The following is a 27284-nucleotide window of genomic DNA, read 5'->3' on the forward strand; positions in this document are numbered from 1 at the left end:
ATTTTTTAACAGATTATTCCCTAGGTTGTTTCTAGCTTCAATATCCCATAAATGAGGAAGCAATTTCAGAACAAATCTATGGAACAGTGTTGGAAAACACTAACATCACTCTCAACCTCAGTAAGAGAACTAACAGCATTTACCACTTCAGCCAGAACCAGTGGCTGTCCAGAAGCCTTTGGCCAGGAGAGAGGAACTGAGCGATCTGAGACTCATATTTGGCCATGAAGTGATCCCAGATCACAAAGAAGATGGCAACCACCGTGATCACGAAAAGAGGAAGGGCTCTGTGAAAGTTCAGCACACAGGCCGCAATCACCAGAGCCAGGTGACCTGTTGGAAGCAATGCAGACAGTGAGCATCACCAAATCAGCTGGAGACCAGCCTCCAGCATTTATCTGGCTCAGCCAAGGGCAGGTTCAATCAGGAAACCATTGAACGCAGGGGTACTCTTGATATAGCTATAGGTGCCTCTGATTATAAAGACTATATTTTGGGTTTTTAAAAACATTTTAAAGTCTCACCAAGAATGCTAGGAGGACAGGGTGCTAGGTCTTTTTTCTCAAAGAACCTTCTGAATTCTTGAATCTTGTTGCCTGATCATTGGGACTCTTGCTTAGTACTACTTTTTCTGATATTCAGACGTAGCAGGTGAGCTTCCATCAGAGAAAGGCCAGGCACTAAAGCAACTACTGGCAAGAAGATATTGAGTCTTCTAGTTTGTAGCCCAGATTTGCCTAAGCTTGAGTAGGAAAATCTCTGAGTGTCACAACAACAATCCCTAAGTGCCACAGCATCTCTAAAGGAAAGAGGTAGGGCGATGACCAAAGTGATGGCTTTTGAAGATGATATTCTAGGGTAAGAACAACACGGTTTTCCATTAAAGGTCAGCAAACAAGTCTTTGTTTCCAAGTTAAGTTTGGCCTACCACTTGTTTTTGTAGGTGGCAAGGACAGTTGTATTTGTATATTTGTATTTTAATTCTACAAATAAAGTCACCCTGGCACGCAGCCACACCATCTGCTTACTTTGTACTACAATGGCATAGCTGTGTGGTTTTGAGTATGGTCTGCAAAATACTCTCTGAGCTGGTACAAAGAAAGCTTTCAATCCTGCTTACTCCCTGTTCTAGCTGTGTGAGCACCGGGAAACTACGGACCTTCTGGGGCGGCAGCAGTCTTGCATACATGTCTGTGGGCTTGGGTGGGAGGGTTCACATTTTATAGACAGGAATGTTCTTTCAAATGGGCCCTGGAGCCCTTTGTTTGGAGGGTGTCAAAACAGGACACCTGCTCATCTGTGAAGACAGTCTAGTCCTGCTTTCAGGTAAGAGGAGTGGGCTACCTGACCCTAGGCTCCTTCTTGTGTTGTGTTCATATAAGGCATTGATTGATTACTTATATCACCCCTTCAATTAGGTTTCTGCCTTGTGATTATCACCATGTTTTCCAGTTACCTGAATTTGCAATATCCAACCCTCAAATCCATACCACAATAACAAAGTGAGAGTAGGTGACCTAAAAAATGAGCTGCTGGCTGCATAAACAGGACAGGGAAGCTATCTACATGGGCTTCTCAAGTTGAGACCCACCACTCAGGGGCATCCTGGTTAAATTCTCTCCTCTCTGGATGATTCAGGGAAGTCAAGGGGAAGGGAAAGATTTATTTGTTTTCTACAGAAAACAAATATTTGAGGGATCCTGAAAAAGAGACATTGGTATTCCATCCCCTTTTGTTATTTACCTGCTATTAAAATGCCCCAGGTCGTGGTCTTAAGGATTGTTTGGTGTTCCCTACAAAAATCATAAACTGCACCATACTTCCTTTCCAGGCACCTGTAACAACACAAAAGCAAGAAGGCAGACAGAGGTAAACACCACATACACGACATAACCTGGCATGCTAAAGCTAGATAAGGCTTTGTAAATCAAGCAGGCAAACACATTCATGAAGTATGTGTCCTACAAAATAGAAATAAGAAACTCATTTCATTTTAGACTAAAATCAGCCATGGCTTGCTAACCTTTGCTGAATGGATGTGCCAAAGCCCTGAGGAATTACAGAGATGCAGAAAACATGCTCCTGGAAATAAAGCAGGGGACAGGATAACTAACCGAAAGCTGAGAATAAACCATAGGACGAGAGTGTTTCTCACTGTGCTAGGAGGGCCTCCATTAGCTTGTAAGCTCTCATGTAAATGTTGACTTAAAAAAGAAAATTCCAATGGGGACTTCCTTGGTGGCGCAGTGGTTAAGAATCCGCCTGCCAATGCAGGGGACACGGGTTTGAGCCCTAGTCCGGGAAAATCCCACATGCTTCGGAGCAACTAAGTCCATGCACCACAACTACTGAAGCCCTCGCTCCTAGAGCCCATGCTCCGCAACAAAAGAAGCCACCGCAACGAAGAGTAGCCCCTGCGCGCTGCAACTAGAGAAAGCCCACGCGCAGCACTGAAGACCCAACGCAGCCCCCCCCCCAAAAATCCAATGAACTCTCATCCCTTCTGGTTCTCCCTTCTGGTTCCCAAAGTGTGAGCAAGCTGGAGATTCCCTGTCCTCAGTCACCACCCTGTTTAGCAGGAGGCTGACGGACTTCACAGGATGCTTACATGTAAAGTAGAATTTCACGGATTTGAGGACCGTTAACCAATGGGTTGTCATATAGCTTTTTCAGAACGTTCTGGAATTGTTGGTGTATTTGTTTCTGCCCAGAGCTTTGTTACAGGGCAGTGTGTGGTGTGTGAGCCACGTGTGCATCTGATCACTTCTTCTGGGGAGGATGTTGTCCACCAGTGAGGGAGTCTGGAGAGGCCACAGGCCTGTACCCATAGCAACTGTCCTTCCTTCTCCTGGGTGCTCCCGGTTGCCCCCCCAGGCCCTCCACTTACTCTAAAACCTGGCTTCCCTGCACATGTCTCTTTGCTCAGTGTGCCTTCATTCTCCCACTTGAGGCCAAATGGAAGGAATTTACTCACACATTTAATCATGACCACTTCCAGGCCACTGGACAGGATTTCTAAAACAACCCCTTCTCCTATATAGAAGATTCTCAATCCCCAGGATCTCAAAGGACTCAGCCCCCGCTGGGAGCTCCCGTCCCCTTGGTGAACACCTCCAGTTCCCTTCCCTCCAGCAGTCATGCCCCTGTGCCCAAATCTCAGCCCCCTTCACGTTTCAGGGCACAGCTCAAGCCCTTTGCTTCTACAAAGCCTTCTTGCATTTCGTCAAACAGAGGCATTTCCCTGCGACTTATTCCTACTGTCTCCTTTGATTGTATTTTGTTATGAAGCCTTAACTGACCATAACTTTGTGGAGAGTAGATGTCTGTGAGCCCAACACCAGCACCATGGGCATTAAGAGTGACTGGCGGGCCTGTGTCGAATTCTTAGCTAAATGAAGTGGTAGTGCGTATTGCTTTTCTGGAACAATAGTTTATAACTGTGAGTTGGGACCCATTAGTGGGTTGCGAAGTCAGTCACACTGTGCATGATGATCATCCTTAAACAAAAGCACAGGACATCTCAGAGTGTATCATACATAGTGACGACAGGCATTATTTCATGAAAATTTTGTCTTATGTATGTGTGTGAATATGCGTACTGAGAATTAGAAACACTGTTCTAGAACATATTGAGGGAATATAAGTATAGTAAAGACTTAAATTTTTCATGGTCTAATTTAGGAAAGGCTGCTGATGCCTTATCCTCAGCTGTGGATATAGTGTTATACAGTAGCAGCGTTGGATGGCAGCATGTAACAGGGCAGGTCCATCTACTTTAAGTTGAATTTATCAGATTTTTTAATGGCAAGGAATGTATATAGTGCAATTTGACACTTCATAAAAGGAAGTACTGTAGCTAGAAATAGTTGCTTTGGCCATTTGGTTATCTAGGCTGAACAACTCCCAATCTCCTGGTGGTTGTTTTCCATCCATTAACACGGATGAAACCTGAGTACCTCTGACCACCCAAGAGAAGCTCTCAGCCCCCAGGATCAGAGATGCATAAAGGAAAACAAAGGATGAAACTAAGTTCAGGTTTCCAAGGTGGCAAATATTCTTGATGATGTATATGTGACAAGAGTTTTTGATCCTAATTCTGGCCGAGTCTATCTTCTGATACATAAAAATAAAGTCCCTCAGAGACTTAGGAATTTACACCAAATTTAAATAGGAATTTAGAAAATTTACAAATACTTTCATGTTATGATAGAGTACCAGACAATCTTGGACTGGGAATCAGAAGCTGAAATTTAAATTAGCTTTGTTCCACTAACCTTGGCTAAGTCACTTCTCTGAGCTTCATTTTTCTGATCCAAAAAATAAAAATAATAATTTGTCTCTCCTGCTAATGGGAGATAAGGACTTGCAACATTATGATATGACAAGGTAAGAGCAAATTTGTTGGGATTTAAAGTGAATTGGATTTTGAGAAATCAATTGCTTATTGATTGAACATTGTGAAGATGAATTAACTACTTTTGTATAGACTGGAGCAATTAGTTGGCAATTCAGAGCTTTAATTAGAAGATTATCCTGGATATTGGGTTCCCAGGACATTAGCAGTTTGAATTTACCACGTTGATTATTCTAGAGCTCCATTACTTTTTCTGAAAATGGTGTTGGGTGGGTAGTAGGGAGGGGAGATTGGTGGTGACCATCTCTGATAAATCATAATTAATGTTAAAAATTAGATGAGAATTTAAAAAGTGTCAAAACCACTGTGTTGAGGAAGTAAGTGTGGTTATTTCTATGGTATAAACCTGTACCCTTTTTGATGCGTCTCTTGGTCATCCTCATCTTCATCATTTCTTGGAGAATCCTGCTCAATGGTCACTTGCTCTTCACCCTCAAAATCAGACATTGGAACAGAGATGGAATGATGAGAATCCTGAGCACAATGGACTCTGATCTCTTTTGCTCAGAATTTTGGCTAGGAAATTTTCCCAAACGGTCCTTTTAAATTATTTTGCAAGATGATGTCTCCAATTATCTATGCACAGACATTTTCCCCCTTGTCACAAAAAATCCACAAAAAATCATACATTTCTCCCTTTACTTCAGAAGGAGCCATTGGTATTTTCTCCATTTCTTCAGGGAGAGGGCTAATATCTCTGCTTTTAGTTCCTGTCTCTACATTCAACTCCCGCTCTGTTTTCAGGCAAGTGCTAAATGAAGTTAATACCAGAGGCTGCACAAATCTTCCTTAATACTCTGCCAGCCCCACTTTCCAAAGGACTGAGACTAAGGCTGGTTTTATTTTCCTGGCAGCCCAAGGCTTGGTCTGCAGATATGAACAGTAGCTCAGCATCTTCAAGAGCTGTTAAACTACCCTTGGGAACTAGGGTTCTTCTATCAGTTGGGTTAAAGGGAAATATTTCCCTTACTCAGCTAGTACTTGCTCTAACTGACTGAGTGAAGTATATACCTGGGCTATCTTTTATGGACAATCTTTCTAGGTACTGTTTAGCTTTGAAATATCCATGACCCATCCTATTCTTGTGATGGTGGAGAGGATTTCCTGCGTCTCATCATTTTGCAATAATGCCTCAAACTGGTCCAGCTATTGTAAGCAAAGGCAAGGGAAGGCTGGGAGGAAGCTGGTAGATGTGGAGCAGTTTTGAACATGCCCTAAGAGGTATAATGCCAAATCTCAGCTCTAGCTTTTTGTCAGATCCCATGAGACCTTCAATTCTCTTTACTTTAACCCCCCCCACCCCCCCCCCCAAGAAAAGAAATTAGTTATTAGCATGTCTCTGAGCTGAAAGGATCCTCAAAGATCATATAGTCCTTTGATACCAAACTCCCATTGTACTCCTGACTTAGGCTGCCTTCCTGTTGTGGGCTGGGCCTCAGGTACAAGGAAGGTAATGGGATGATTGTAATAGAGACCAGCTGAATCCAAGCTGTAGCTGCAAAGGTCAGGAGTACAGAGAAGCCTTTCTCATTTTTTCCCACCTAACACCAAGCTTGGCCAATAGTCAAAGTTTGGTAAATTTTTGATTTAAATGATCATAATTATTATTTTCTTAGAGTGAAATTGTCCCAAGTTACCTACTATATGGAATGTCTAGCATTCCTATTGTTTTCTTTTTTGGTTTTTAACCCTTTCTCATCTTTAAAACAAAACAAAACAACAACAAAACCTTCTTGACCCTACAACCATGGGACATCTACCCTCCCTCCTTCCCTTCACAGCCAAACCACTTGAAAGAATTGCCCTCACTTTTGGTGACATTCCTTCACATCCTGCTCACTTTTCAAGCCACTGTGACCAGACGTCTATGTCTGAGATGGCTTCTGCTAAGGTCACCTGCCAAGGTCACCTAAGGACCATTGTTGCCAAATCTAGTGGCTACTCCTCAGTCTTCATATTTCTGTTTACAATAATACCTAATTTTTTGTTTTTGACTTTTTTTGGTGAAAGAATTAAAAAAAAAGACTTTTAAGAGCAGTTTTATTTAGGTTCATAGCAAAATTGAGAGGGAGGTACAGAAATTTCCCATACTTTTCCGCCGGCCCCCAACCCCATGCAGCCTTCCCCATTATTGACTTCCCCACCAGAGTGGTACGTTTGTTACAAATGATGAACCGACAAAGTCTGTAGTTTACATTAGGCCTCACTCTTGGTGTCCTATATTCTGTGGGTTTGGACAAGTATTTAATAACATGCATCAACTGTCATAGTATCATACAGAGTGTTTTCACTGCCCTAAAACTCCTCTGTGCCCATCCACCCCTCCCTCCCATCTTGGCAGCCAGTGATCTTTTTACCGTCTCCACAGTTTGCCTTTTCCAGAACATCATCTGGGACCATACAGTATGCAGCCTTTTCAGATTGCTTCTGTGACTTAGTAATACACATGTAATGCTCCCCCATGTCTTTTCATGTCTTGATAGCTTATTTGTTTTCAGTGCTGAATAATATTTCATTGCCTGGATGGACCACAGTTTATTTATCCATTTGCCTACTGAAGGACATCTTGGTTGCTTCCAGGTTTTGGCAATTATGAATCAAGCTGCTATAAGCACCCATGTGCAGGTTTTTGTGTGAAAAGAAGTATTGTTTTCTCTTTTTTTGGTTGAAGACTACTTAGTGATATGAACACTTTTTACAATATATTAAATGAAATAGGCAATGACCCAATAATATGAAAGCATGATCCTAATATATGTGACATGTGCCTATTGATGTATATGTACTTATATTAAAGTGAGCTATATTCTAATATGTTAGGCACTGATTTGTTTGTTCGTTTGCTGGAACTACAGGTCATTAGGTCATTTTTTGTCTTCCAAATTTTGCTGCAATAATATTTCAAATTTTCTACTTCAAATAAGTTATTCTTTTATCATGAGCAAACTCCCCCCAGAATATGCACCCAAAATTACTTTTTTAAGGGTGATATAGATGGGCAATTTGCTCCCTTTTTAGCAGAAGGCTGTCTTCAAATGAGATCCTTACACCTGTAACTTATGTAATATTGTACACTAACTCTACTTCATTAAAATTTTTTTAATTAAAAATAAATCTATATTCAGTGAAAACATCCATCAAAAGGGAACACATAATAAAGATATTTTCAGGCAAACAAACAAAAAAATGAGATCCTACCCAGAATTCAATATATAAAAGAAATAAGAGGTGGCATTGTCACAGAGCACCTCGGCTTGCTGTGTACACTTAGATGTCGCTGAGGAACTGTTGGGTGTGATGCACACAGTTTTAGAACCATGTCTTAGAACCTTACTCTTTTCTGCCTCATTTACTTTAAAATTGAGATGTTATCTGCTGAAGCCAGTGCTTTCTGCCTTGGGATGGAGTTTGGAATCTAATAGTAATAGTGAAGTGTCAGAGCAAGCCTGGGTACTCTCCCCATCAGAGAACTCTGAGCACAGTTGTATAAACACAAAATCTTTGTTTGGGCATGTGTGTTTTCCTCATGACTGCCTTACACACTCAAATTACCATTTAACTCATTCCTCTGAGTGCCAGCTGAGTGCCATGCTTTCTGTCCCCATAGCTGTTGCACAGTAGTTAACGTGGTGATAGATTCACTCACTGCTTTCCAGCCGTACCTGTCTGCCATTTTCTTGCTCTCTGTTTTGCACAATTCTACTCCTTAGTGAGTTGTCATTTCCTGATGTGTTCTGGTTTTCAAAGCAGTCGTCATCATACTAGGAAAAAATACAGATTGCAAAAATAACATTTCAGAGCCACAAAACAAATGTTCTTTCAATGAATGATACCCAAAGACTTTTGAGGGACGGGATGGCAAAGATGAGGTGTTTAGATGAGTCAGCTGATTAAAGAAAGAACCAGGGAAGCTTGGCACATAAAGAAACACAGATGATTTTGAAAAATTTTGACAATTTACTGTCTGTAGAAGCCACATAAGGAAGAAGAAAATTATCTCAATCTAGAAATGTAAATCCTTTTGTGTTCTTTTTTTGGGCCACGTGCCTTGTGAGATCTTAGTTCCCTGACCAGGGATTTAACCTGTGCCCCTTGCAACAGCAGCACGGAGTCCTAACCACTAGACCACCAGGGAAATCCCTAAATCTTTCTGTTTTCTAATATGATCTTACAGTACATATGGTGGTTGATACCAAAAATAAGTTTTAGTTGAAAATTTGGATCACATATTTCACGTATATTTTTTTCCTTAAAGATATGAATGCTTTAAGTACAAGACTAACAAATGCCTAAATGTTTTGCATTATTTCACTTCTTTGATTAAACATGTTCTTGGTCAGTTTTCTGCTTCTGATCTTTCTTTCCTCCAGATCTGTCTATATTCCTTCTTCGTTACTCTTCCTCCATAATAAAGTGAGTCTCCTGGCCTGCGGAGTCAGTTGCACACTCCTTGGCATGGTTCAGGGCTGCACGATCAAGCTCATTTATCTCACTCTGCTCCCCTTGCAGGAACCATGAAGGGACACCCAGCCAAACAGAACTACGTGACTTTCTCCAAGCCCAGGCTAAGTTCTCCTGCCCTGAGCTTGCCATATTCTCTCTGCTATCCTGCAAAATTATAAAATATTAGCAGTTCCTTATATGACAAGATTTAAAGATAAAGCATGGTTCAGCCAGTACCGTGATGACCTGACAAATGCATGTGTTGTACTGAAGGTCATTGTTTATATCTGAAACATGGATGATTTTGGTTTGTGTTGTTATGATAGATAAGATTGGTGTGGTCCAACTTGAGGAAGACAGAATGGAACAAAGTTGCTGGGTCTAGGCCATGTAACTTTCTAATAAGCAGAGCTGAGATAAGCATGTTGGTTTCCAACCTCCTTTCCAACACATCACACAGACTTTCAAATTGTAAAACAAAACAAAATAGAGTAAACCATGGGCCGGATCCTTGATCATTTTATTCTTAGATGTTGGATCTATGAGATGTTAAAATGTGTTTTGTTCGGTTGCCAGCATTCTCTGGTAGTAATGAGCATAAGAAAAAAATGGCTTCTTTTGTGGGACCAATTTTATTTTTACTTTTTGTGATTTTACTTTAATAAACTGAGTAGGGTTTGCTCTTGGATGGGTATCCTGACCCCCTACCGCTTTTTCCAAATGTGACAAATACCTGGTTCATTTATCTTTTACCTATTTTGGGTGGGTCCAATCTTTCTCGCATCTCAGCCCAACTAGACATTTTATATGGTACTTCATTCCAAGTAAGGCAACAGATAGATAAACAGTGTCGGGTAGGTGTCTATATCTTTTCAGGACATATTCCCTGCTAGCCCTGTCGGCTGTGACCATGTCCTTGAAAAAGGAACAAGTGTATGAGTTTGATTTTAAATTTAAATCTCTGGCTGGCCCCACAGATCTAGGGAAAAAAATGCAATTCCAACTTGTATTACGTGTTCCATTTACTGAAACACAAGAGTGTATACATGTGAATAAAGTCTAACTTCCTGCACACATATGATTTATGCATAAAAGTTTTGTGGCCAAACAGCTTTATTGTGTTACAAGTGCTCATACCTTACTTTAGCCCAGTTCCTTGCACATAGCAGATACTAACGATTGTTTGTTGAATTAGTGAACGAAGGTGACTTTAACGTTGCCTTATCTAGTGCAGTGTAGTACCTCTGGATACTTGGTATCAAAATATAGTGGTATGGGGTTTCCCTGGTGGCGCAGTGGTTAAGAATCTGCCTGCCAATGCAGGGGGTACGGGTTCGAGCCCTGGTCCAGGGAAGATCCCACGTGCCATGGAGCAGCTAAGCCTGTGCGCCACAACTACTGAGCCTGCACTCTAGAGCCCGCGAGCCACAACTACTGAAGCCCATGGGCCTAGAGCCCATGCTCCGCAACAAGAGAAGCTACCGCAATAAGAAGCCCGTGCACGGAAACGAAGAGTAGCCCCCGCTCGCCGCAACTAGAGAAAGCCCGTGCGCAGCAATGAAGACCCAACGCAGCCAAAAATAAATAAGTAAATAAATAAATTTAAAAAAACCCCAAAAAACAAAATATAGAGGTATGTGGGGGACAATACATATAGTGTGGAAAGATGACAAAGTGTTGCTAATTGCTGAAGCTGGCTGATGGGCACTTAGGGACTCCCTTTACTATTCCTACTTTCATGGGTGCTGAAAATTTGCTTAATAAAAAGTTAAAAATAAAACCCAGCAAGAGTTGGTGGAAAAACAGGACACAGGTAACAGAGGGGGCTTGGTCCTTTAGGTCCCTAATTACACGTGACCCTGGGCAGGTCATATCTTCCTACCCCTCCGTCCACCCATCTAGACAACATACTTTCGACTTGTTCTCATGGTCCCTTCCAGAATCCTGACATTTTCTGGTTCCAAGAGCTTCAGCTTCTTGGTGCTGATTATTCCTGCCACCTGGTGACAGAATCTGAGACTTCCTTGTGGAACAAGAGGGTGGAGCTGTCCTTTTTAAAGTTAATGAAAGAGGAAGGCGGGGGAGGGTTGGCGTGGGGGTGGGCATAAGCGGCAACAAGAGCACCTATGGATGTATTTGTAACATTAATGGGATTGTTTTACCTCTGTTAGATTACATGCTTTGGCTTTTTTTTTTTTGATTTATTTATTTTATTTATTTTTATTTTTGGCTGCATTGGGTCTTCGTTGCGGTGCGTTGGGTCTTCGTTGTGGTGCGCGGGTTTCTCATTGCGGTGGCTTCTCTTGTTGCGGAGCACGAGCTCTAGGCGCGCGGGCTTCAGTAGTTGCAGCACAGGGCTTCAGTAGTTGTGGCTCGGGGGCTCTAGAGCCCAGGATCAGTAGTTGTGGCACACGGGCTTAGTTGCTCTGTGGCATGTGGGATCTTTCTGGACCAGGGCTTGAACCCATGTCCCTTGCATTGGCAGGCGGTTTCTTAACCACTGTGCCACCAGGGAAGCCCCCATGCTTGGGCTTTTTAGTGTTTTCAGAAGAACAATATCTCCTGGCTGAGGATTTCCAATAGAAACAATTGGGGTGTTTGTGGGTGTTAATTGGTGCCTGAAAAATGACCCTTAAAACACCTATATCTCTGCTTCTTTTTAAACTGGAGTTGTGGGAGCTATATAACAGGTGGCCCATAATTACTTCTTAGCTCATTGTTTCTTTCCATCTATTTAGCAATTTAGATTAATAGATAACTTAGTACATCGGACTCCTATAACCATGACTGTATTCTGAGGGCACACCTGTCCACTGAATGGGTAACAACATTGTGGGTGTCGTGTATGAGTATTTCTAAGCAATTTACAGCACACCACTTTTAATTTCTCTACTTAGTGTTAGTGGCTGAGTGTCCTAAGGGTATGATCTTGCACGGGGCTCCCTCTGGAGGCAGATCCTTGAGCCAGGAGTACACGGTGCCTGGGTTTTTTTCCCTACCTGTCTTTTTTTTAAAATAAATTTATTTATTTATGTGTTTATTTCTGGCTGTGTTGGGTCTTCGTTGCTGGGTGTGGGCTTTCTCTGGTTGCGGCGAGTGGGGGCTACTCTTCGTTGTGGTGCACAGGCTTCTCATTGTGGTGGCTTCTCTTGTCGCGGAACAGGGTCTCTAAGTGCATGGGTTTCCGTAGTTGTGGGTCGTGGGCTCTAGAGCACGGGCTCAGTTGTTGTGGCGCATGGGCTTAGTTGTTCGGCGGCATGTGGGATCTTCCCGGACCGGGGCTTGAACCCGTGTCCCCCAGGTGGATTCTTAACCACTGCGCCACCAGGGAAGCCCCCTACTTGTCTTTCTGATCTTGCATTTCCATGCTGTTCGAGCAACTATAGATCTACAGTGGCTGTTCCAGGGGTTACAGGTGGACAGAGGCCTTTTAAATTAATTTCTTCCTTTCATTCAGTTTCTAAACCATATAACTTCTAGAACATAGAAGTTCTGAAAACTGAAATCACCCTCCCCCGCCATCTATTTGTGGAGGGGGTCCCCTTCTATAGAATTTTAGCTGAACACATCGCCACCCAGAATGAAGGCTATGATTCTAGGCTTCCCTTTTAACTAGGTTCTGGCCAATGAAATGTAAATAGAAGTGGAGCCCTGAGTGGGGCAGCTTGGGGTCGCTCCTTAAGAGATGGCTGGCAGGTCCTCTTTGTCCCTTCTATCTTCTTGTCTGTCCTGCTGCCTGGTGTGTGGATGGTTCCAGCTGGGACATGAACACCCGGGCCCCATCCTGGTGATGTCAAAATGGTGAACCGGGGGGCGGGGGGTTTGAACCCCTGAAAACCTTGAGCTGTGCCACCACCTCCTGACTTACCTGCAGGAAACAAACTTCTCCCTTATTACTTTTGGTTTTCGCTTTTATGTGCACCTAAACTTACATAATATTTAGTAGGTACAAGACACATCATGAAACCCTTTGCAATGTTTTGTATCAGTATTTGATCCCGGACTTCCCTGGTGGCGCAGTGGTTAAGAATCCGCCTGCCAATGCAGGGGACACAGGTTCGATCCCTGGTCTGGGAAGATCCCACATGCCGTGGAGCAACTAAGCCTGTGCGCCACAACTACTGAGCCCGCCCACCCTAGAGTCTGTGTGCTGCAGCTACTGAGTCCACGTGCCATAACTACTGAAGCCCACGTGCTCTAGGGCCTGAGTGCTGCAACTACTGAAGCCCGCGAGCCTAGAGCCCGTGCTCCGCAACAAGAGAAGCCACCGCAATGAGAAGCCCACACACCACAATGAAGAGTAGCCCCTGCTCGCTGCAACTAGAGAAAGCCCACGTGCAGCAATGAAGACCCCTCACAGCCAAAAAAAAAAGAAAAAAAGAAGTCTGATCCTAAGAGTCCTGTGAGGTGGGTACCAGGATCCCTCTTTTTATAGATGAGGAAACTAAGGCAAAGAGAAGATTACTTGACTCAGGTTGCACAACCAGAAGTAGATGAGATGGAATCTGAACTCAGACTGTCCAACTGCAGGCCATATTGTACTCATAGAGTTTGGCCCTTGGGCCAAGACCCTTTGGCCTTGGGAATGTCTAAAGACATAGTAGTGTACCTACAGATTGAATTCCCTTTCAATTAAGAAAGCCTGATTTGGACTCTAGACAAGAGTAGAAATGACAGAGGTGTTGAAGATTCCAGAAAGGCTTGTGGCGACTTTTAAACTCTATTTAGGTTCTGGTGGTCATTTCTCATGCCAGCACGGTGGCCTTCTGACCCCGTAGACTGGTTCTAAGTCAACTGTGCCCTTTAAATAACACGAATGGGCACTCCTGCATTTGTGGGCGGGTCATGTCTCCATGATGAGTTTGACATTCTTTCTTCTTCTAACTGTGCCTGCTCCACTCACTTGGTCTCTCCCTCCCATTGTGGCCCTGATTGAACAATGTGGCTTCCATTTCTCCGCCGCGGTTTCTCTGCCGAGACTCAGCATCACTGTGCCAGGGGGGCCTTTCTTTCCACCTTCCTTATAGAAGCTGCTCTGGCCCCGTGTGTTCTGACTGGGTGACTGACCTTGCTGAGGGGGCACAGCTGGGCTTTGAGACCTGGGGCAAGGACGGAAACCTTCACCTAAGTAGACTTTGATCCTAACCTTTGGTTGGACGTGGAGCATATAGGTTTATGAAAGATGGGCATTTCCCAGCTGGCAAAGGGATGTTGACAAGGATCCTGGGAAGTCGCTGTGAAGTTCTTTAATTCATTCTAGGGCTTAGCATTACCTGGCGAGTTCTAGGGGGATAATATACCTTGGGTGGAGGGCTTTATACTGCCAGCATAGATTAGATTGGTGATAAAAGTTGTTTATTTAATTTTCTACATATGTATGTGTGTGTGTATCTATTTTCACATCTTTGTACACCTTTAATGCAAACTTCCTGGAAGTGTTATCCATGCTATGCAGCCCAGGCCCCAGGCGTAGAAACTGGTTTTTAGCCATGCAGGCTAGTTGTGTTTTATCAACAGGTTGCCACAAAGGCCCACAGTAAAACCAGATAGTGGACAAAGTAGACTAAGGGTCACCACTTTCCTTGCCTTGATTTATCTCTGTGTTTCTATACCGTCTCCTGAGAGCTGAAGGACACTTGCCTGATCTATCTCTGTGTTTGTTTCAAAAGTACCTGGTGTTTGGCAGAGGTGCTTTGCAGCTGTCCTGTGAGAGATACATGCTTTGAGAGATATGCAGTGGTCAACCCCCCAGAGCGGGCTCTGACTTGACCGCAGGAAGGTGCCTGCACAGGTGAAACCTGGAGGTATCAAGAGTTACCTTTGCTCCATTACCGTGCTAAGATCTCCGCCCGAAGCAGGGATTTGTACTCTGCTAGGCACAATTCGTGCCGTGTGCAAAGGAGCGTGGAAGACTGCGCATGCCCCAGCTGCCCTTGGATATCTCCATCCTTTCCTAGAGCCTGATGACCTGTCTGCCTCCTAACCCTTGGAATTCCCTTACTCACTCCCTCCAGGGAGAAGGTGCCTTTAGAGCATGAGTTCCCCTTCTCCATTCTCTGGCTATAGAATAAAAGCCCATCTGGCTTGCACCAAACTCAGTTTCATTATTGGCAGCATGAGCCCAGGTAGGAAAGAACTCCCTGACTGAGCCAAGGGGGCTTTGGTTTGGCTGCCCCAAGACGGAGGCCTTGTGTTTAATTCAGTAACAGAAGCAATCAATGTGGTGCATTCTGAGACCAAGGCAGGCCTTAAATGTTGCCATGGATGTCAAAGTCCCAAGGCCAGCAACAAAACTGGCCTTCGGGTCAAAGTCAAGTGTCAAACTGTCATTTGGACTTGGCACTGTGTAAATCTGTATTTTACCCCCTGGACTCTAAGCTGAGAAGGCAGATACTTTGTTCTCTGTTCTCTGCTGAATACTGTGTGCTCAGCACAGTGCCAGGCATAGAAGTGCTCAAGGACTGTTTCTGAATGAATGGAAAAAGGGCTCTCAAACTTAAAATAACAGATAAAGCTGCGTCTCTACAAGTGGTACAGGACTAGCACGGAACTACTTTCTCTATTTCTTTAAGAAGGTTACCTTATGTTTTAATATTCGAAGCCTTAAATGTCTAAGTGAAGGTGTTAGTAATACATCTTCAGTTTCAGTTGCTTTTCTGAGCTTCTTCAAGTGATCTAACCTTTCTGTATCCATTTCTCTGAACATGGAATGGAACTAGACTAGGACAACAGCCTCAAATAATAACTTAAAATTCCAAAATGCGATATAAAGAGATCACAGGCAGTGACTTAACATAAATCTTAGATGACTGCTTCTTGGAATATTGGTAAATTATCTATATGAATTGGTGCTGCATTGTGATAAAAATCTTGGGTTCCATGGTCATACCTGGGTTCAAATCCAGCCTTACTTTCTTTTTTGTTTTTGTTTTTTAAAATTTTATTTATTTATTTATTTTTGGCTGTGTTGGGTCTTCGTTTCTGTGCGTGGGCTTTCTCTAGCTGCGGCGAGCGGGGGCCACTCTTCATCGCGGTGCGCGGGCCTCTCACTGTCACGGCCTCTCTTGTTGTGGAGTACAAGCTCCAGACGCACAGGCTCAGTAGTTGTAGCTCATGGGCCTAGTTGCTCCGTGGCATGTGGGATCTTCCCAGACCAGGGCTCGAACCCATGTCCCCTGCATTGGCAGGCAGATACTCAGCCACTGCGCCACCAGGGAAGCCCCAGCCTTACTTTCTTGAGGCCTCATACCCTATTACATGGGAACATAGATTTCTTTACCTACCTAGCGGGGCTGTGTGATCAGTCTGGTGCCACACACAGTGAGTACTCATTGACTTTTAGGTTAATTTTATGGTTTAGTTTGCTACTTGCTTGCTTGCTCTGGGGCATTTAGTCAATTTGTCCTTTTTTTTTTTATTCATGTAATATTTTATTTACCGATCTCTCTGAAACATGCCAAAATTCGTATGGCTAATGGAACTTTCCATGTTAAAACGTTGGTTAACACACAAATTCCTAACAAAAAATATTTTAATGTAGGAATCAACATGTGAACATTATATTTAGGTGGTAAAATTCGAGTTATAAATATAAGATAAATATCAAATAATATCATAGTTTTGGTTTAATGGAGAACAGTTGTGACGGTCATGCTTAACACGTTGATTAAGTAATGAGAGAAGTGGGTTGGGGTGTCGTAGAGGTATGCAAAAATTTAACAGTTCAAATAATCCTTAGCCCTCTGAGAAAATATAGATGGCAAATATGTGGCATATATTTGTGTAATATGGTTGTTTCAATCCATTAGTGAGCATTCTGTTCATGCATTTAAAGTAATGGTAGATGTTTCTGAGCACTGAAAATTAGATTCAGAGTAAGTCTTTGCTCAACAAGTTAATGATATGATGAATCCCTTATATTGAAAAATAGAGTTTATGGAATCTAAAAAAAAAAAAAGAATGGTTCTGAAGAACCTAGGGGCAGGACAGGAATAAAGATGCAGATGTAGTGGCATGGATATATATACACTACCAAATGTAAAATAGATAGCTAGTGGGAAGCAGCCACATAGCACAGGGAGATCAGCTCTGTGCTTCGTGTCCACCTAGAGGGGTGGGATAGGGAGGGTGGGAGGGAGATGCAAGAGGGAGGAGATATAGGGATATATGTATATGTATAGCTGATTCACTTCGTTATACAGCAGAAACTGACACACCATTGTAAAGCAATTATACCCCAATAAAGATGTTAAAAAAAAAAACCCAGGGACTTCCCTGGTGGCACAGTGGTTAAGAATCTGCCTGCCAATGCAGGGCACACAGGTTTGAGCCCTGGTGCTCGAAGATCCCACATGCCGTGGACCGACTAAGCCCACGCACCACAACTACTGAGCCTGCGCTCTAGAGCCCGCGAGCCACAACTACTGAGCCTGCGTGCCACAGCTACTGAAGCCCACGCACCTAGAGCCCATGCTCCGCTACAAGAGAAGCAACCGCAATGAGAAGCCCCTGCAATGAGAAGCCCTTGCACGGCAACGAAGAATAGCACCTGCTTGCTGCAACTAGAGAAAGCCTGCATGCAGCAATGAAGACCCAACGCAGCCAAAAATAAATAAATAAATTTATAAAAATAAAACAAAACAAAATATATAGTTTAAATTTGTAAAGTTTAAGGTAAAGCATACTTTTTTTCATAGTTATTTTTAGATATAGAGACTACACTACCATATATAATCAGCTATACTGCTGTGCACAGTTAATTCCAGTTACCATATTTTGTATTTGCTGGTCATCAACAGCACAAAATTTATGCTCCAAAAGAAATATATCAATCCGGTTACATTTAATTTTCTTTTAAAGACAGATTAACTAAATTTAAGGAAGAATTGGCTTTTCTTGATATCTCATTTTCAAATTACTGTTACAAACTTACCAGAGAGTAAGTTTTTATTTTGCCTAACATCAAACAATCTTCAAAAAGTTTCCAAGATAGAGGCATTCCTTGTTCCATTTCCAAAACTAAATAAAGGCTTTCTAACTGAAAGCATTTACATTCCTAGCCCTCTAAAGTAAACATTAAAAAAATGATCTCTTGGCTTCTGAATAGCCCACTTAGTTACATAAAGTGTTTTCTGTCCCAACACTTTCTCAAATTCAAAAGATATTTACTTCCTAAGAACATGACAGTCTTCATTTCAAAACATTCAGTTCGTTTCCATGGCAACACTGATGGGATTCCTTGGCCACCATAAGTCACATTAGTTGACTGTGGAATTTCTCAGTCTTCTTTATATCTTGAGCTTGGTCTGTTCTATACACAAAACAAACTAAATCATCTGTTACTTTAATACCCAAACTCCCATCAGAATGCCTATATTTGAGAACCACACATGGCTTCATAGGGTCTGTGAGGTAGAGTTTCTCCACTGCGTGACTGAATTCCTCCTGTGTCTGGTACTGCGGCATCATGGGCCCGCGGCAGAACAGGAGAGGGAGGCAAAGCTACGGGCCAGAGGTGGCGTGACGCGGCCCACCTACTGCGGCAGGGGCCCAGCCGCTCAAAGGTGGTGGCGCCTCTTTGCCACTTTGTCCTCTCGTTGAAAATTGGCATGTAAAAGTCAACATCTGTTTTGTGAATCTAATCTCTTCAAATTGCAATCATTCCTCCCCCCTCTTAACTATCATCCATCTATCTGTCTGTCTATCTATCTATTTTAAAACTCTACAAATGTCAAATATTTTAAGGCCAGTTCTATCTAAAATTTTCTTTCAAGTTGCATGAGCATTGCCTTGGAACGGTTGCATTTTCAAAGGCAGTATTCCAGAAGCCTCTGATCTTTCTGACCCTCTTGGTTCAGGTAACCTCTGGCTCAAGTCTTGGGTTTACGTAATCCTTAATGTGAGGTGATGGGCACTGGCTAGACTGCTTCTCCGTGAGATGTGCCTGTTTTTCTTGCCAGGCTGTGTGGGTTCACAGACCGGGTGCCAAGGAAAGCACCTAACCAGCCTGGGACTCATTATCACACTGCCCTGGAACAATTCTCTGTCACCTCTGAATGCTCTGAACAGAGCTTTGAGTTGGCTGCAAGGAGTCAGGGCTACAGAACACTGATGACATTCTCTCCTCGTGATCTTTGCCATAGGCAAAAGGAACCTCTAAGGATAGAGACATAAGGAGAAGTGGAAAGAGTCAGAGTTCTGTACCTGAAGGAGAAAAATTAGAGGAAGGTTTCTATTTATTGGATTTAGAAAAAAATACATTTAAACATGCAAGTATTCATGGAATATGACTTCTGTGAGCTTTCTTGAAGAAACACCTTGAGGAAGAACCAGCGAAACAAATGATAAATGGAGAAATTTTGGCAAAAGAAGTGATAGCGTGTTTTGAATCTTTTTAATGAATCGAAATCCAAAACAACTCCAGGGAGTAAGTTTCTAGAACAAATTATAAACATTACAACCTCTGATAATGTAGAAAAGATTATCAGAGCACCACTTGAAGGAGAAGGAAACAAAAATTTTGATGGTAGGATAAATATGCCAGTTTCCTCAACTTTTAATTTCTGGGAGCTGGAAGAGATTATAAGTAGCAGTGTTTAAGATAGAAAGGTAAACACTAAAAGATATATAGTCAGTTAAAATTAAGTGATGGCAGAGAAGGAAATAAAATAATGGAAAATAGAAAATATAGAAATTTTGTGATTACTCACAATCTTAAGTTGGTTATAAAAGGAGCCATTAAAACGAACAAACAAACAAACAAAATATGTCTTCAGAAGAAATCAAACAAAAATAAACCAAACCAATGAAAAGTTTTTTTAAAAAAATCACATCAAATATGATGAGAGAAGCTAAGGGCAAGCAAATCTATTTGATTGAGTCAGATGGAATAACAGAACACAACCATATACTGAAAATGACTCAGAAAGGTAAAACACGCAGTGGCCATCATCTTAATCAATCAAGGCTGAAGAGAGGACAAAAGATTCCATTACCACGTCCAAAAAGAAGCCAGTGGTCGGGGTCCAATCTCACTCTCTGAAGGATGGCTATCTATGTACAAGTGGCATCGATTAACAAGGGAAACTGGGAGAAAAATCTAGAGACGCATTTAGAAAGAGGTTGAGATAACTCTTTCAGTCTATGACAAATCAAGTGGGAAAGGAAGGATAAAGGAAAACCAAAATAACAACAAAAAATAGGAATCTAATTAACAGCTCTTGGACTCCAATAAAAAATATAATATTATGGCCAAGATTTCTAGTTGTCCCCAACATCTATTCTTCCCCATTTCCTTTAGAAATACAGCTCTGAATTTTAGCAGGGCCTACGGTTTCCCAGAAAAAGGCATATTTCCTAAACCCCCAGTGGTTATGATGAAGTTCTGCCACTGTGATGGAAGCTATGTGCAACTTCTGGGAACTGTCCTAAAGCAGGGCAGTTGGTGGAGCTGATGCACCCGTTTCAGAGTGTTTTAAAATACATAAAATTAAATATATAGGGTTAAAAGGAAGCCAATTATATTGAAATACAGTTATTAAAATATTAAAATTAATTAGTGATAGAATAACATATATGCATCTTTATTAACACTTTAAAAAACAAGGAAAAAATACCCCAGCAAGGTCCAGTGACAAGTTCCAATAACCACTTTAATTTCAATGCCATGGATGTAAATTATGCAATAGATACGAATTCTTTTTTCTACTTGTACTTAGTAGCTCAATGTAGTGAGGGTCCTTTAGCATCTGTCACATACATTTCAAACACGGAGTTCAATCTCCTCTTGGTCTGTGGAGTAGAATGTGCCCCTTTCTCCTCAGGCTCATGGGAAAGGTTTCCCTGCCCACTCCCCACCTGATGTATCTCTTATTTATGAAGCCACCATAAATGGATACATCTGAGAGAATATGGACCTTCTTTTTTTCTTTGTCATTGGAGGTCCTGGTTTTACTTCTGGTTCTGTCCATATTATCATCCAGTAAATCTACTAGTCAGATAAGTCAAAAAATGCCCAAGAATAAAGGACTTGGCATCTGGTTCATATAGATTCTCGAAGTAAAGAGAAAATGAGTGATGGTTAAGCTTCCTGCTTAATTGTCTGAGGCTGATGTCATACGATTTTTCTAAAAGAGGTTGTATTTTTCTATCAGAAATGATCAGAGTCCTGGGTTATACTTAAAAGATGAAATGCAGATTAGCTTCCAATGTAATTCTGGTGCCAGACCAGACAAGCTCAGGTAGGCTGGAGATTGATGGCTGCATGCAATGTCTACTTGTTTAGGCCATTCCACTAATGCGGCAAGATAGAGGTGCCATGAAGGCCAACCCTCAGCCCCACTCCTGATTCTGGTAGTCTGGAAGCAGGAACCTGGTAAAAACCATTAACGTGACCTCATTTTTATATACTCTGGTCACTGGCCAAATTTGGGACAAATTGAGTACCAAAAAGTAAAAAATGTGAATAATAACTGCAACTTATGTCAAAAAATACGACGGAATGATGGATGGATAGAGGGCAGCATAGATGAAGAAATCTGTGATAAAGGATAGTAAAATGTAACTTGTAGAATGTGGGTGATGTTCACTATGAAGTTCTTTCAACTTTTCTGTATGTTTGAAAAATTTCATAAAAAGTGTTGGAAGAAACAAATAATGTTGGTAATTGATCATAAAACATTGAATAAAAGGGAACGTTAGTCTACAACGATACTCAAAAAAGAGAGAAAGACAAAAAAAGAGAAGTTCATTCTTTTCAAAACAATGTGGGGTAAGGAATACTGAAGAAATGAAAGTTACCATTTTGCAACTCCCGAAGTAATAATTGATCCAGGAAAGGGTCATCAATGGGTGCAAAAACCATGTGGTGAAATGTGCTGGGGAACTGGATATTCACACAGCCTGAAGAATCACTGCTCAGATCACTTACTAATTAGAAAGAGAGAAATGTAACTTTATAATGGGATGGTCGACCTGTCACCACACTAACCAACTCATCACCAATAGTGGAGTTAAATTTCTCCAAAAACACATATGTATATGTTTTCCTTTTTTCACATGTGGTTTCCAGATCCTGGAACTAGCTAAAAGTCGTATAAATGTAGAATTGTACACTCCGAGACATCACTGCCCTTCTCCTGCTGGGTTGTCTTTCACTCTTATCTTAGTTTTTCATATTTGTACTTGATAATGTGTGATTATTTCAGCCTGGTTCCAATTTCCTGTTATTGTTTCTTTTGCTTTTCTTTGACTTAGGCTGTTGTTTGAATACTTGAAGACCCTCCCACAAGAACTTCTACTATACATTTGAGAGGGAGAGGTCTCAAGACACGCATGGAGAAGCTAATCCTAACAGCAATAATATGACAACATCTGGACTTCTTACACAGTGCTCTGTGCTTTCCCATGCACTGCCTGACTCAACCCTCTTTTCCCTTGATTTTCTAATAGTTGCATCTTTATCAATTTTTTAATATGTGAAGCCAAGAATTCTTCTCCCATTAAAAACCAGTTTTCTGGGCTTCCCTGGTGGCGCAGTGGTTGAGAATCCGCCTGCCAGTGCAGGGGATACGGGTTCGATCCTTGGTCCGGGAAGATCCTGCATGCCGCGGAACAGCTAAGCCCGTGTGCCACAACTACAGAGCCTGCGCTCTAGAGCCCGCGAGCCACAACCACTGAGCCCACATGCCACAACTACTGAAGCCTGCGCATCTAAAGCCCGTGCTCTGCAACAAGAGAAGCCACCGCAATGAGAAGCCGGTGAACCGCAATGAAGAATAGCACCCGCTCACCGCAACCAAAGAAAAGCCCGCACGCAGCAACAAAGACCCAACACAGCCAGAAACAATAAATAAATAAAATTTAAAAAACGAAAAAAACCCCACCAGTTTTCTATCTGCACTTACTGGTTGCTACTGTCTGAATGTTTGTGTCCCCTCAAAATTCATTATGTTGGGGCTTCCCTGGTGGCACAGCCGTTGAGTCCGCCTGCAGATGCAGGGGACACGGGTTCGTGCCCCGGTCCGGGAAGATCCCACATGCCACGGAAAGGCTGGGCCTGTGAGCCATGGCCGCTGAGCCTGCGCGTCCGGAGCCTGTGCTCTGCAACGGGAGAGGCCACAACAGTGAGAGGCCCGTGTACCACAAAAAAAAAAAAAAAAAAAAAAAAATCATTATGTTGAAATTCTAACCCCCAAAAATGATGGTATTAGGAAGTAGGGCCTTTGAGAGTTGCTTAAGTCTTGAGGGTGGAACACTCATGAATGGGAATAATTAGTGCCCTTATAAAAGTTAGCCCACAGAGATACCGAGCCTCTTCTACCATGTGAGGACATGGTAATTTCAAAGGTGCTGGCTCTAAACCAGGAAGAGGGCTCACACTAGAACACTGACCATGCTAACACCTTGATCTTAGACTTCCAGTCTCCAGAAATAAATTTCTGTTGTCTTTAAACTACTGAGTCTGTAGTATTTTGTTATAGCAGCCTGATCAGACAAGACACTGGTTCCATTTTTTGCCTCATATTCACTCTTGAACCCATGCCAAAATGGCTTTCATTCTTACCACACTATGGAAATCACCCTTGCTAAAGTAATCAATGGTTTCCATTTCCCTAAGTCCAGTTTTCATCATATATAGTGGACCATTTACTCCTTAAAATATTCTTGTCCCTGACTTCTGTGATCACATTTTGCTAGTTCTTTCCTACCATCTGTACTTCTCCTTCTCCTTTTCCTGTACCGTATAAGCCTTTTCACTCAACCCTTAATGTTACATATAGTTCCTTGGGGCTCCATCCCAAGCATTCTCATTCATTCCTTTAATAAAACTTACTGTGCACCTACTATGGCATAGACACTGTATTAGTTACAAGGTATTGCATTACAGTCCCTGTTCTCAGGGAGTTTAGAGGAAAAGCTGTCAATCATAAATTATTTAATTGATCATTAATTATAGTCGGTATAAGGACTATTAAAAAGTTCAAGGTACTACTTCTACGGGTTAACTGGAATAAACTTGGCTGTGTCTGACATTCCAAAGATGCAACCCATTTAGTCACAGGGGAACCGGAGGTGCTCTTATAAGGAAAACATCTTCCTACAGTTGAGAAAAAAATTAACAAACAAGGATAAAATCCCTTTGAATTTCTCAGTCGAAAGTAAGATTCTTCTTACTCTCATTTCCTTCTCTGATTTGTTTTAGTAGGCAAATCTCCAGTCTGTCTGAAGGGATCAAAATTCAGCTGGTGAGGGCTTCCCTGGTGACGCAGTGGTTGAGAGTCCGCCTGCTGATGCAGGGGACACAGGTTCGTGCCCCGGTCCGGGAAGATCCCACATGCCGCGGAGCGGCTGGGCCCGTGAGCCATGGCCGCTGGGCCTGCGCGTCCGGAGCCTGTGCTCCGCAGCAGGAGGGGCCCCGGCAGTGAGAGGCCCGCGTGCCGCAAAAAAAAGAAAAAAAGAAAAGAAAAAAAAAATTCAGATGGTGAGGTGACTGTAGATTGTGTTTTGTTTATAAAAATGCTTTCACCATAGGCCACAAGGCTGGTGGTGGTCTTCTTTCTGTAGGCCTCCTGACTGTCAGCCAAAGATCAAAAGATTAAGAAATTTACGCTGTCTAATATTTATAATATACAAAAGCTATGAAGGATGTAATAACACTTGTCTGTGAAGCAATTTAGTCAGATTAGTCACTGAAAGACTTCTTTCTAATATTTAAATTTATTTCTTAATTTTATTTCTAAAATTAAGAGCAGAAAACATGACTTCAGCTTTTATTAAAGTCTATTATTGGAGTACTACAGAATAAGAAGGAAGAAAAGGGAAATAGGGAAGGAGAGATACAGGTGGTGTCAAGAGACATCAGATATCATTAATGACACCTTCATCTTGTAACTTCATCTTGTCTTATCTTGAATAGCCCCTAAGCTATTCAAAATCCTGCTTTGCGTTTGCAACCATTGGTTTATACAGTGGGTATTACAACTTGGGACCTTCCTGCAAGTTCAGTGAAATCGACTCCAAGTCTACTTTTGGTTCCTGCTTCAGCCACTCTCCAGCCCTCTTTATGTAAAGGAGTGTTTTAGGGAATCCCCTGGTGGTCCAGGACTCTGAGCTTCCACTACAGGGGGCCCAGGTTCGATCCCTGGTCCGGGAACTAAGATCCCTCAAGCCACGAGGTGCGGGAGTGGGGAAGAAGGGTGTGTTTTATGCCAAAGCCTGAATCACCTGCAGGATAAAGCCTGAGTCAGTAGTGCCTACCTGATTCTTATGTTATTGTGGGGCGTTACGGTCATTTGTTTCTAAGTATTATCCTTACTTAGAACTGGAGTATTTTATACCCGTCAGTTGCACATCGTTATGTCATAGGTATTTGAATTTGCTCACAGTTGGAAAAAATTTGCTTTTTGGTGATTTCTAAAGTCACCTTGGCCATCAAGCACTTCGTTCCAGGGAGTACTAATTAAGTAATTAAGTGCTAGAAACACATCAAATAAACTTAACAGTGTATAAAAATTTTAAAAGAAATTCATTTGATTAAATAGAACATGAATCAAAATGAACCAGAATATCTGTAAATAACTTTCTACAGTGCTTTGAAGAGAGACAGATGTTGAGGGCCGAGCTCTCCAGTGTGCTGGAGACCTCAGGGACATGAGGTTTTACGTTCAGTTGACATGGTAACAATTCAGATCTGCATGTTGGCATCTCTCACAGTTTTTCTATCAGTGGATTCCAGTATTTGCTATGAGAAGAGACAGACTTCACACCTGGAGTTGAAAATTTGGTTTGGCCTGCACCAAAACAGCCTCCCCACGTAAATGGTTTAAATAATAGTTGCTGATACTTGAGCACTTGCTAGGTACTAGTGCTTTACATTAATCTCCCCAAAGTCTTATGATGCAGGGTATTAGTACCTATTTGGGGATGAAGAAATAGGCATAGAAGTTAGGTCACTTGCCTAAATGGCGGACCTGGCAGCCTGGCTCTGAAGCCTCAACCCAAGGGGTTTTTTGCCCTCCTCGTAATGACTTAGTATGTAGCTTTCAGTCTCAGTGTCTGTGCCCTGCTGTCACCCTCACTTTCCCACCCACCCACCAACTGTCTGGCTTTTTTCAGGAGCTCACCCCTTTCCTCCCTCTCCGAGGCCCCTTGCCATCTGCAGCCAAGGTCAGAACCACATACGCTATGGTCAGTACTTGGAGCACAGCAGACTACTTCTTACTCCCACGTGTGCTTTTCTAAATTCTTCCTTTCCCACCTCTTTCTTCCCTCTTCCCTGACCTCAAGACCTCATGCTCTGCAGGGGAACAAGGAAGCAGCTGTGTGGGTCAACAGAAAGCCTCACATTTGCTGGCTCCTAGAAATATCTTCTCTTGACTTTATGCCCTGCCTTGCTGACTCCAACATAACCTGTGCCTAAACCTTTGCTCCCCAGCTGCTTCATCTGCCTGGGTCTGACCAGTCCTCAATTAAGCAATTAAGTAATTAAGCAATTACTTTGTTTCAAACCTCCCTGGCTGCGCAAGTCAGACCAGTGCTCTCTAACCAACTTCCTCCTTGTAAGTGTTCTCGAAGCGAAGGACTTTAGTGGATGAGAAACTCAGAATACAGTAATAAGAATTAGAAAAATAAACATTCTTGGGGCTTCCCTGGTGGTGCAGTGGTTAAGACTCTGCGCTCCCAGTGCAGGGGGCCCGGGGTTTGATCCCTGGTCCGGGAATTAGATCCTGCATGCATGCTGCAACTAAGATTTCGCATGCCACTACTAAGGAGCTTGCGAGCAGCAACTAAGGAGCTGGTGCGCTGCAACTAAGGAGCCCTTGAGCCGCAAGTAAGGAGCCTGCCTGCCGCAACTAAGACCTGATGCAACCAAATAAATAAATACTTAAAAAAATTATTTAAAAGCTAGCAAACTTATAAAGTGATGTGACTGACAGGGTAAAATGATTGGTACATTTCCAAAGCTGAGCAGGTCAGCAAAATAAGGCAACTGGGTGGTCCAGAAGGGGAGCTGTTATGCCTCTCTTGGCCCCTTTTGGACTGTGACACTTTTTCATGGTGCAGAGAGCCTTGCCTCATATTAATGGGTAAATAATGAGGCAAAATGGGGTTGTCACTCTCCCAAAGTCCAGTTCCAAGATAACTGCCATTATTTGACCTGTCTTGCAGTTCCTCAGAAAATCCCACTCACAAGGAATGTCTTTATTTAATCTGAGTTAGAGTTCACCCAGTGCTATTTTCCTGGGGGCAATGGTTTAAGGTAGGCGGCTGCCTGAGGTGGTGATAACAGTTGGAGAAAACGAGATAAACAAAAATTTAAAGGAAAGGCTGGGGAATGAGATATCCATAATGGACTTTGAAACGCTCTGATATTCCTGGGAAATTAGAAGCCCAGGGACATGCCTGGAGTCATGTTCATGCTTGAGAA

The 27284-nt window shown here is 42.5% G+C and overlaps 1 protein-coding gene across 1 annotated transcript in view; it reads right to left on the minus strand.

Annotated features, from left to right (window-relative positions):
* The window catches only part of SLC28A3 (solute carrier family 28 member 3), a 57636-nt gene that overhangs the window by 21874 nt on the left and 8478 nt on the right, over nucleotides 1-27284 (minus strand). Inside the window, exons 2-5 of the mRNA XM_030832831.3 lie at nucleotides 8077-8175; nucleotides 4767-4846; nucleotides 1744-1835; nucleotides 144-333 (exon numbers count right to left, since the gene is read on the minus strand). Coding sequence (XP_030688691.2) covers nucleotides 144-333; nucleotides 1744-1835; nucleotides 4767-4846; nucleotides 8077-8175 — 461 coding nt within the window. The remainder of the gene's footprint in view (nucleotides 1-143; nucleotides 334-1743; nucleotides 1836-4766; nucleotides 4847-8076; nucleotides 8176-27284) is intronic.

This window comes from Globicephala melas, chromosome 6 (assembly GCF_963455315.2).
Source record: "Globicephala melas chromosome 6, mGloMel1.2, whole genome shotgun sequence".
Lineage (NCBI taxonomy): Eukaryota > Metazoa > Chordata > Mammalia > Artiodactyla > Delphinidae > Globicephala > Globicephala melas.